This window comes from Protopterus annectens, chromosome 1.part1 (assembly GCF_019279795.1).
Source record: "Protopterus annectens isolate FY-2018-M chromosome 1.part1, PAN1.0, whole genome shotgun sequence".
Taxonomy (NCBI): Eukaryota; Metazoa; Chordata; order Ceratodontiformes; family Protopteridae; genus Protopterus; species Protopterus annectens.
Window position 1 is genome coordinate 207,831,113 of NC_056726.1, and position 12,726 is coordinate 207,843,838.

A 12,726-nucleotide genomic window follows, 5' to 3' on the forward strand; every position below is an offset into this window, starting at 1 on the left:
AGCTATTTCTGCAGAATACAGCTTCGATCCTCCTGTCTTCTTGCATCCTCTACTCAGGCAGTTTCTGAGAGGAATTAAAAATGTGAAACCTCCTAGGAAACCACCATTACCAGCATGGGACTTGAACTTTGTGCTTGAAAAGTTGACACTCCCCCCTTTCGAACCAGCAGCAACAGCAGATCTTCAACACCTATCCTGGAAAACTGCTTTTCTGCTGGCAATTACCTCAGCAAGAAGGGTTTCTGAGCTACAGGCTTTAATGGCAGTACAACCCTTCCTAATCTTCCATCAAGATAGAGTGTCCATGAGAACAAATCCTACATTTATGCCTAAGGTGGTATCCAGAGTGTCTTTAAACCAGGCTATCCACCTACCTACCTTCTTCCCCAATCCACAGAACAGGGGGGAAAGACTGCTGCATACTTTGGATGTACATAGACAGTTGCGCTACTACCTGGACAGAACCAAGAGCAATAGAAAAACTGACCAGCTTCTGGTAGCATATGCAACAGGAAGGGAAGGAAGAGCAATTTCAAAACAGACAATCTCCAAGTGGATAGGAAATTGCATCAGATTCTGTTACTCCTACCATGGAAAGCAAACTCCACAGAACATAAGGCCTCATTCTACAAGGGCTACAGCCACTACCATAGCTTTCTTACGAGGAGTGGCTACCAAGGACATTATAGAGGCTGCTACTTGGACCTCCGTGCATACATTTGCCAAGCATTATAACTTACCTTTATACTCTAGATCCCGGGCAGGGTTTGCCACTGCTGTTTTGCAAGGGATCCTAACTACACCATAATTTCTTCTTCCTCCTCCCCTAGTTTGGCTATGGTATTCTACCCATTTGTAAGGACTGCAGATGCATCCTTGAAGGACATAGTACAGTTTTGTACCTACCATAAATGTAGATGTCCGAACAGGAATGCATCTGCAGTCAGGATTACCCACACTCCTTCCCTCTGTGGTATTCCTAGGGTATTTGCCCATCTAATAGCTAGCTGGGGGGGATCTCTTATGGTGTATTTGTTTGTATATATGTACATACATGCTTATTTTTTGTGTTTGCCTTCTACTATTTGGAAACATTGGCATTTATCCAAAATTTAGCTATCCAAGAGGGCAACTGGCATCTGGGGCAAGAAACACTGAGGAAAATGGCGTCGGCTGATGCCTTTATACCCGAAGAACTGCAGCTATGACGTCGGGTGAAGTGCGACACCAGCCGAGGCCAGACCCAGACTTTGGAATCCGGCCGACCGAAGGGCTGCCTGACGACAGGACAACCCATTTGTAAGGACTGCAGATGCATTCCTGTTCGGACATCTACATTTATGGTAGGTACAAAACTGTACTTTTTCAGGTAGTAAGGGCCATAGCATTACATGTAACCTTGTTCCTAGACAGGGATCCTTGTTTTGGCTTGGAGGAACAGCCAGCAGTACCTTAGGGCTTGGATCCTGTTGTAGACCTTTTAAGGTTCTACTATGAAATGCCGACTTCCTGAAAGTTCAGATTCCAAAAGAATGAAAAAAACAAAATCTGAAATCCAATTTTTTTTTTTTTTTTTTTTTTTTTTTTTGCAGATTGGCTAGCTCCCCTGCATCCCCCCAGTGCCACAGAACTTATGAATACCAACTCCTTGGCTGCACCGACTTGAAGGAGGGAGCAGTCTGTCTAAAGAAGTGAATCATTGCTGGCACACAATTACAAGTCGCACCTGCAATGATTTCCTATAGAAAAAAGTGTGTGGTGTTATGCCTTTTGTCTTTTTTGTGTGTGTGTTTGTGTGTGCCACTGATGCAAGAGCAATTTCACCTTGAGCATGTGTAGGGAAACTACATTTTTATTCTGTATGACTATCACTGGGTGTCTCGGAGGTGATCAGTTCTTCAGGAAAGCATTCTGCACATGCAGTCAGATACGACTCTCTAGAGGAGAGTCTACATTTGGTGTTTGCTTCAGGACTGCCTTTATTGTAGACCTTTGTTCTGTGACTGCTGCACACTTTTATAAAGCAGTATTGTCCTGACCTTGACTGGAAAAGTGGAAACACATTTTGAACTTTGGCCAAGGTTAAGCCTATGGCTCCTTCCAGCCTGCCGGTACTGCTTAGCCTAGGCTTCATAATGGTGAATCCTTATAGTTAACTAGTATAGATACATTTTAGCACCACTTTTTCTCCAGTAACTGCCAACCGTCAGTTTCATTTTGGCCAGTTAGCCTACTTGTTCCATTCAAGCAGTCCTAGGTCATTTTTACTTTTTATTCTGACCATACGGTGCATGCCCAGTAGCACACTTTAGGGTTCAGCATGCAGTGAGGATCAACAAAAAGTGTGTCACTGGCTTCCATAAGTGATGCAACCCCTGAAGAATACCTTGCTTTCAAGGAGCAATGTAGTCCGCGGTCTGCAGCATGGTTCTACCATGGGACTGTGCACCCCAGCCATATACCCCACAAACAGAGGTGAGCCGGCAATGCCCTGTCCAGCAGATGCCCAAGCCACTAATTAAACTTGAGTTGCTTTGATTATTGCCCAAGCTTTATATCTGTATACCAGCAGAAGTAGCTTAGATATGTTCTTGGCTTATTACTTGATCTACTGGAGGTCCCTTCTTTATGGGTCAGAAATGTCCTGTCAGCATACTATTGCAGCCAGCTGCTGGAGTGTGGAAGGTCCTTCCTTGATGGGTCAGAAACACCTTAAGTATGTGGCATCAAATTTTCTTCACTTGAAGATGAGGGGCTGGGAAGATAACCTGCGAGTTGTGGGGTAAGTATTGTTACACATCTGCACATAAGGTCAGTTCTTGCTTTGTCTAGATGCGTAGACATTGGTGAACATGGGATTTCTCTGAAGAACATGATGAATTTTAATTCAAGTATTCCTCACCTTAAGACCCATCAAGAAGAGATTTTCAGTAATGTGTCTGGTATGATAATGACTGTTATTTCGGCATTTACTTACTTATGGATTGCATTAGAACTTGACTGTATGTGTAACAATACTTAGTCTCTTATGTGTTTTGTTTTGTAGGCTTCCAGTGATGTGGCTCTCCAGATGCCAATTAATTCTGATGTGCTACAAGTGCTTTTGGATTATATATATACAGATGAAGCGCCTAGTATAAAAGGTACAAGTCCCACATGGGTAAAATATTGTAGCTGACATCTGAAATCCGATAGATGTTTCTACAACCTTATGTGTAAAATACTGGATTGATGAATCTTTTTACCAGTTTCAGTATTCAACATTAATTTAATCTTTATAAGGTTATTAGAAACATTGTTTTGTAAAGAGCAGTGAAAGCAAGTAATGATGTGTTGCAACCATCTTAATTTTCTTTTGTTTAATGAACACTTATTCACTGGTGGGGAGTGGAGAAGTGACTGAGTGATTTTTGGCAGCTGTGCTTCCCTAAAAAGGAAGCAACATGTTTTTCCCTATGTGTTAACCATTTTGAAGGCCAAGGGGCTTTAGCCTAAGTAGGAGAGATTGTGTACCAGCAGATCATACACAATGAATGATGCTTGCATTGAAACGCTTAAGCCGAAACAACACATCACTGCAGCATTTGCCCAGTGGAGTAGAAGTAAATGAACAGATGCAGTTCTGCAGCTTCAGGATGTAACTGTTTTGAAATGGTCTCCTCTTCACCATGGTTACTAAATATAGGGACTAAAAAAAAGGGCGGGGTGCATTTCAAAGGAACTGCACAAAGACGAACTGACATGATTAACTAGTCACATCTGTTGTTTCGTAGACTGAGTGGACATTCAGGTATTAATAATCATGTGTCATTAGCCCCAGTATTAAAAATAAGGGCAGCGAAGCTCTGATTAGGGTAGCGTATACCCTAGGAGTTAAAAATATTAAGAAGAAAATGTTCCATTTCTGAAACACAAGTGGGTATGTTGTGTATGAAATCACTTTTTTGGGGAATACAGTGTTACCAGGGAATGAATTTGTGATTGCTTTTTGGCAACAAAAATGTTGATGGGCATTATTCTAAGCACTTTAAAAACTTTGAGTGAAATGTGGTAATTTATACACTAGAGGGAGCAACGAATGGGTTGTTTGTGTATATGTATTTTTTATGTATGAATTTTTTATGTATGAATTTTATGTGTTTAATTTATTGAATTTTATAAATAAACCTTATGAATTAATTATAGGGATGAAATGTTGTGAATAGTAAGGTAATAAAATGGAATGTGCTTGTTTTAATCATTATTTTTAAAAAATACATGAAGGCATTTTGTTGAGGTGGATTTTATGTAATCATGGTGGAATAAGTGTAATTAAGAATTTTTATTGTATTAAGAGTTTCAATTATCTAATTAGTAACAGTATTTAAGCTGAAGGGGAAGAGTAAGCATTATTCTTGTGCATCTGAGGAAGTGAGTTCAAACGAAAACGCAGGTGTGGAGACATAGCGTTAATGTGTTTGGAGCTGTTTGTTGGATTTACGTGCTGCTGTGGTGTTTTGTTACCTTCTCACAAATAAAGCTGTAAAAAGAAAAGGAGCCGTGTTTCTTCCACTGGTACTATCTTGTTTTGCCGGACATTCAGGTATTCCCAAATGTTATAGAAGTCTGTACCCAAATAGCATTTAGTGCAGATGATAAAGGCTGTAAGTTTCTGTTGAGGCTCATGTTGCAGTCATGGTTTTGATTCCCTGTATCTCCATTTGACTAGTGTGCATCCCTGAGCAAGTAACTTCACCATGCAAAGTTCCTTGGTCATCCCTTATGGCTAGTGAGCTTAAATTCTTAAATAAAATAAAAATAGAAAATAACTGAGGAGGCCAAATTCTGAAGTACCAAAATGCTAAGGAAGGGCCATCTGCCATAATTAGCAACTCATTTTGATCACATCTCTTACCAAAAGGTAGGTCTCCCTTGCCAAAAGCAGCATGGCCAGTCCTTCTGAACTTTACCATTTTTAGTTAAAATCTAAAGTCTCAGTGCACATCAGGGTTATCTATTCATTCTGAGTTGTGTGCCTGAAAAGAACAAGTAATAGAATGAACTGGTAGTAAAATACCAAAACCATTTTTCGTAAGAAATATAAATTAGTTTTGACAGATATCCAGTCCTTATGAAAGAAAGCATTGGATTCCTTGCAAATCAGGGCCTGCAGTTCCAAGATCCTTTGGGTAGAGTTAGAAGCCATCACAAAATAGTCTTTAGTGAGACGAATTTCAAATTTGGCATACCTGCTGGTAGGTTGTTCTGTACAAAGAAACAATTCTTTGTAATTGGGTGACTGAAGTCCCCTTCAAGGATGTTTGAAAGCCTCTACAGTGCCAAACTTCTGCCACTTGCCTGGTGATTATGTAGTTCCAAGGTAGCAGAAATATTCCACTTTGAACTTGTAGTAACTGAGATCCAGATCAGAGGTGTCTGAGAGAGAGATAAATCACTTTCAAGCTCGACAGCAGAGGTTAGCAGTAGTTTTTTACCCAAATGTAGAGCCTCCCTCACTTTGCCAGTTAGGTCTCACTGGTGGAAGTCTTTTTTACAGCTTTTTTACTTCAAAGACCTCTCTGATGCTTCTGATGCTGTAGTGACATTATAGAATATGTATGGGATTAACTGGGTCCAAATATGAAACCACTTGGCACCTAGCCTAGAGCAGTAGACTTGGTAAACCATTTGCTACTGTCAGACACCTGTGGACATGAAAAATGCACTTTTCCTGGTCACTGAGGATTTTGCGAGGATGCATGTTGGTAGTGTTTTGTGAATTTGGTTAGCTGGACTTGAGTAAGTAAGCAAGGTGGAAAGACGTAAAGGAATTTTCCCTACCACTAACAAGAGGAGGCATTTGTGGAACTACCCCTTCCACTCTGCTGAGCTGAGTAGGTCAGAGGCAGAAAAGCATTGTCATTATTAGAAAACTGTTTGGTCTCCTGGGTGATTTGCTTTAAGAAATTGTTGCCAACTTAGCTTTCTTATGCTGATTTCCAGGAGATGACTGAACTGTGGCTGAAAGAGTCTGCTAAGACATTGATGTCCTTCAAGAATGCAACTGCAATCATAACATATGGGTTGTCCTGCCTCAGGCAGCCCTCGGTCGGCCGGATTCCAAAGTCTGGGTCCGACGTCGGCTGATGTCGCATTTCTCTCCGACGTCAGAGCGGCTGGAGTACATAAGCATCAGCCGACGCCATTTTCTTCAGTCTTTCTTGCCACGCGGTGCCCGAAGCAGAAGCAGTTCGCAAGTGCCGGTCGGTCAGCTCCTGTATTCTTCGAATACGAAGTCATCAGAAAAGCTAAGTACCCCGTTGGGGACCTTTTCTTGCCTCAGCCGATGTCAGAAATTACTGAAAAGGTTAACAATTGTCTTTCTTGTGGTAAACAAATACCTCATAAGGATTTCCACTCTTACTGTCTTCCTTGCCTTGGCCCAGACCACGACGCCTCGGCCTGTGTCGCCTGTGCTCGCTTCAATAAGCGCACTCTCAGGCGCCGGGCGGAGTTCGCTGAAGATTTTTTCGGCGAAAAATTTGCTTATACAATGCCGTTGGAACTTCTGACATCGCAAATAATGTCTCTAGTCATGATTTAACTAAAATTTATTGTGGCTTAGTTAATAAAGGTTTATGTTTTATTTTTTGAAGTATGGGGTTAATGGGCTTTGAAGGAGTTTTGCAGATGTTTAAACCTTAAGATTTGGTTTAGAGGTAGAAACTCACAAGGGGATTCATTTGGTGTGGTGTCATTTAAATTTACAAAAAGTGGAGGAGCGTCCAGCTACTTTACTTTAAGGATTCTGTTATCTGCATAACTAAGCACCTTATTTTTAGAACGTTGGTAGAAAATTAAGGAGAATGGCTTTCATTATGTAGACTGTATTCTGATGATTCTCTGGTGATCACTTTGGTTGACAAAATGGTGGGGTGGTGCTTTGGGGCATGTTCTTATATACCAGCAAAGTATTTGGACAGCTAAATAAAGTCATTGAAAAGCTGCCCCTTTACCCTACCACAGGTTTTAAACAACAAATATCTTTGGGATATTGGATGGACAAATGTGTAACTTCACATAAATTAAAGCTAGAGCTTTCTGTGGTGGAACCTAAATCACAATTCCTTTGTCTTACATAAAGTCCGTAAAACTAGGCAGTAGTAAGTGTTCTGTAAATGAACACTTGTCAGTTTTTGAGGTATGTTTTTAGTTCCATTTGGAATGGATAAGGTCTTATATCAAGGACATAGAATTTTTACAGTTACTTCTAGCATGCAGTTAGATTGCAGTTGAGTACATGTGCACTGTTAGAAATAGATCTGTATACCTTTGAGTTCACGGACCTCTTGGTTCATCTTACTGAGCTGGTACTTAAGAAATTGTTTTCCATCTTAAAAAAGAGTGTTACTAAAAATTAAAAGGTACAGCCGTGGGTGCAGATTTTCCCCTTTGTATGCTGACCCTTTTAATGGATACATTTAATTGATATAAGATTTACAAAGGTATCAAGAACAAATGGTTAAACAAAACTGACAAGTTGTTTTGTTTCTTTACACTCCCAGTTATAACTTTATATAGTTATTGAGGAGTGAGATTTGATTCATTCAAATTTTTTTTTTTATTAAATGTTGGATTTGATAATCAACAATTACTAAGTTTGTAACTGTAAAATATATACAAATTTCAATGCTTAAGCATAATAAAAAGTAAATCTGCAAATAGGGATAATTTTATTTTTGTTCTCTAATTTAGATCCTGTAATATTATTATCTTGTGTAATTGCCTGCCATAATTGTTTAATAACCAGAGCAAATAATAAAGGAGATAAAGGGTGTACTTATTTTGTATACTTTGCAATTTAAATTAACTGTTATAAACATGTTTTGCAAACTTTGTAGTATTTTTAAAAACATCAGTAGTTTATATTAAAATTGTATTGCTCTAAAGTGTTAAATAAGTATACTAATCAAATATCTTTTATGTAGTTAAACTAAATGAATTACTTTTTAAAGATGTACATAGTCTATTGAGAAAGTAAAGTTTTGAGATTTGGAGCTTACAGAAAGCCCATTTCTTCTTTGTGAATTAAAGAATGTTGCATCATAGCCTTCATTTGTAAAGTTCTGGAAGGTTGAGTTATGGTTGGAGCTTGTTTTTATTCATAGCTTAAAAGTTACTGGTATTGTGATTCATGTTAATGACAGAGTTAGAGAGTATAACTGTAGGTGGGGAACAAGGAATCCTAGTTTTTTTAGTATTGTGTATAAGAGACTGCTATATCTAGTTGATTTTCCAAATTGCTTTAATTAGTGTAGTGACTTAAAAACAAGGTTAAACTAATATGCTTATATATTTTATCCAATGTGCAGTTAAAAAATCTACCATAAAGATTGTATTTGCATTGAGTATTAAAGTCAGTGAATTCTTATATTCTGTAGTTGACATTGATATTGTGTGGTAACTTTATTTAACTGTGTGTTACTTTATTTAGTAGTACTGACAATTGTGTGGGCAATTTCTACTGATTTTTTTTGGGCTTTCATATGTCTTGTAGTCCAGGTTTTGATTCCCTCAGCTTCGGTTTACCTTTTGCAAAACTCAAAGTCAGTTAACCAGACGTTGCCACCGGGTTACATCTAGAAAAGTTTTGTTTGGATCAGTGATCTACCCTAGGTAACAAATACAAATAAATAAATGAAATTAACATATTTTTGAAAGTGTTAAGGTGCTGTCATATTGGATCTTTTGGATCTTTATCAGTGAAAGGAGGTATGTGTTGAAATTTGCAGAGGAAGGCTTGTAAATCACCCTTTTGTTGTTGAGAGTTCTGGTGTTTCCATTTCACATTGTTAGTGTCAGTAGCTTAGCAGGTGCAGGCTTGCCTTTGGTGCTGGAAGATGCAAAGCCTGTGAGCTGTATTCCCAACCCATTGACTGGATGGGGGGGGGGGGGTTGCACTCCTGAGTATGATTTCCTTCAGATTAGGTATTAAACCAAGGGCTCATCTGCAGGACTGGCCTTTGGTCAACTATCGCCCTAGACAAAAGGTCTCCATAGCAAACCCTCAACACCACCCAGTGCCCCATCCTGATTAATAGAAAAGTGCCCCTGCTAGAGCAGCACCCTAGGTGGCCACCTAGTTAGCCTATTCCTAAGGCCAGCTATGCTCATCTGTCTTGAGTTTGTGGTAGCTCAGGTGGATGCAAAAAATTTTGCAGCACTTTTCCAAAAGACTAGAGGAACTTCCCTAGTAACCTGACCAGGGCTCCCTTATTCGGAATAAGTAGCACCTCATGTTTCTCTTAAAAAGAGACTACTTGACCTATTGGAACTGAATTGGTCAACAAAGGATAACTAAAAAAAATAAGTAAAAATCACTTCTGCTATTTTGAGTACTTTATTAGTAATTTGGAGCCTTGCTAGGTAGGTAAGCTTTAGCACAACGTTTCTAGGAATTTTTATGCTTATTTAGCATTAATATATTGTCCAGTGAAGTAAAGCTGTGCTTCAGCATGAGCATGGTTGAACAGTATAGTAGCTTGTACTTCCAGTACTTTGTTATACTTCCTCTGCCCACCAACTGTACTGTGCATACTGATACAAAGAACTGCTGCTGGTTGTTAATGATACATTAGCATTCAATAGAAAGCAAATCAAGAATGTAGATACATGAGAGCTGCTCAAATAAATTTAGGCATGATTAACATCTAATCCAGTAAACTGTCATTTTATTTTTATCGCTTCTACAGTACGTAGGAATATAGTAAATTATAATTCAGTTCTACCCCTTCTACAGTGTCTAGAATGTGTATTTGTATGTAAATATAATTATTTATTTTAGTGCTATGCTTCAGTTTTGGATGTGCTCGAGCCATGTATGTTAGCAGGTACAGTACATTTTATGTATTCATCCAGATGGCATCTGGATTAAAAGGTGAGTCCATTTCTTTTTTTCTTGTAGACCATTCAGAATGAGAAACAGATTTGTGCTCATTGTATACTGTGAAGTACAGCTGGTATGCATTAAAAAATGCTTACCAAACCCCAAGTAATTCCTAAACAGTACTATAGTGTTGGGTACGTCTTTGTACTCAAGCCTTTCCTGATTGTGTGGCTACTTGTGCGAAGCAGTTAAGCATTTGTCTCCCTCCTCAGATAAGTCCTGAATTCAGAATCACAGCAAGACCTGTGTACTACCTGCAAAATCTGATTGATCATCCTCTTGTGTTAATGTAGTGCTCAGCATATTGAGCTGAGGAACAACATGTAGACAAACTGTAAAAGGAAAAAATAAAATACAGCTTTGGTGCTATAGGAAAAAATACCAGGTATGGCATCCTTTGTGGTGCAGTCATAGCTTCTGAAACAACTGTATATAGCATCTCTACCCTCCTCCATCCTGGTATAAAAGTAGACCCATGCCCTGACCCTCACACTTTGGACCTCTCCTTAGCTACCCAATTTAACTCCTTTATCGACTCTATAGCTAAACTCACTGCATCTTTTACAAATAATATACCTAGCCCACAATCTCCTATCTCCCCTAATTCTCCCTCCTTGAGCTACAAAAGTTCTCAACGCCATCCTTTCACTCTCCAACCTGTTCCTAACTCTACCATAAAAACAAACTCTTACATAATTTGAAACCATGTTCAAATGCTCTTGATGACCTTCATCTAACTTCCTTAAGCTAACTACCAACAACATAGCCTTCCCCATCTCCATCCTAATAAACCGGTCAATCCAAGAATCCTATGCACCAATACTCTGGAAGAAAGCCTTTATCATCCCCCTTCATAAAGGGGTAAGCAGTACTGAAATCTCTAACTTGCGGCCAATTGCCATTCTCTCCCCATCTCAAAAATCTTAGAAAAATGCATTCATCTACAGTTACTACCCTAACGTGATAACCATGTGCTTACCCCCACACAACAAGGTCTCAGGCCTGGACACAGCACCGCCACCGCTCTATTCTCCTTCCTCGAAACTGTCAATTCCGCATGTGACTCCGGCAGTATTGTATCTGCCCTCCTACTCAATTTATCCAAGGCCTTTGATACAATTTCACATCGCCTCCTCTTATCTAAACTCTCTCATCTTACCATATCCACCTCCTCTATCATCTGGTTCTCCAGTTACCTCTGCAATGTGCAGCAGTCGGTCAAGTGGAAAAAATGTACTTCCCCTTTCCTTAACACCCTCACAGGAGTACCACAGGGGTCCATATTAGGCCTTCTACTATTTAATATATTTATAAATGACTTCCACCGTTGTATTCCTAATGCCAAGTTCATCCAATACGCAGACGACTCTACGATAATCTATTCTGCTGAAACCCTCCCCATACTACAGAAACTAAACCAAGAAGCTTTCCTATCAACCGAAAACTGTATGTTAAACAGTCATCTAGCACTAAATGCTTCCAAATACAAAATTATGATATTCACCCCCCTCAAAGTATACTAAAATTGACAAGAACTCTTTCTCCATAACTAGCCAAAACCAGACCCCTATAGAAATCGTATCCCATACAAAACTACTGTGTGTCACTGTCGATGAATAGCTTAAATTTGACATGCATCTCCAAACAAATATAAAGAAAACTAGGCTTACTCTGCCGTCACAACCGATTCCTTGCTCCCTCAACCAAACATGTCCTTTCTACCACCTACTTCATACCCTCCCTCATGTATGGTGCCCCCCTCCTGACAAATCTCCAATCTGGTCTAAAGACTAAACTAGATTCCTGATATAACAAAATCTCAAAATTTGCCACTGGTGCCAAATCATCCACTCACCCCTGTAATGCTCTTCGCTAACTAAATTAGCTTGAATTACTCCCATCATCTCTCCTTCATCCAACTTTCTTGTGCATATAAACTCTCTCTCTGCCCTTCCCTTAACTTCTCCCTCCAGTTGCATCAACCTGATCGATTACTCATGTTAAACAATCAAAACCTGCTCGAACTCCAGGCAAATTCCTTTTGTCCTTCTCTCTGGAATTCCCTTCCTCTGCAAATTCGTACTGTCAACAACCACTCCACCTTCAAAACCTTGCTCCATTCCCACCTCTCATCCCTCTGGGAATGCTCCTGCTCCCACCCCTCCCGACTCTCCTCTACTTAACCATATCCTACCCATCTCTCTTCTCTAATTTCTCATAACTCTGATCCCTCTCCTCTATTTCTCCACACCCTACCTACCTCTCTTTCAATTTTCACAACTCTGATCCCCACTGTCTAGTTTCCTGCTTAATTTTCCACCTACATCTATGCTTCTTCCTTCTTTACCTGTATCTTCACTCTATGTATTTGTCATTAATTTCCCTCTTCTCTGTTTCTTTTCTAATCTGACTTGAGAAATTCACTTGTGTAGACTGTCAATTTATATATATATATATATGTGTGTGTGTGTGTGTGTGTGTATGTGTGTGTGTGTATATATATATATATATATATATATATATATATATATGTATAGTACCTTTGATTGCCCTGTAAAAGCATTTTGTACTGTACTGTATTTTTTCTTTTGTTAGTACATCTCTTATTTCATTGTATACTATATACTACAAATTTTACTTACTTTGTAACATTTTGTTGGTGTGTTTGTCTAATTACTTTATCACTTGTTTAACCTTGTTGGAGCTTTTCTCCCCAGGACTCCATTGAAAACGGGCTCCTATGGCCCAGTGGACTATTCCTGGTAAACAAACTGTAAAATAAATAAATAAAATATATGCTG

The 12,726-nt window shown here is 39.2% G+C and overlaps 1 protein-coding gene across 1 annotated transcript in view; it reads left to right on the plus strand.

The window, feature by feature from the left end:
- The window catches only part of IBTK (inhibitor of Bruton tyrosine kinase), a 1,862,448-nt gene that overhangs the window by 1,055,167 nt on the left and 794,555 nt on the right, over positions 1–12,726 (plus strand). The window contains exon 16 of the mRNA XM_044074098.1: positions 3,047–3,143. Coding sequence (XP_043930033.1) covers positions 3,047–3,143 — 97 coding nt within the window. The remainder of the gene's footprint in view (positions 1–3,046; positions 3,144–12,726) is intronic.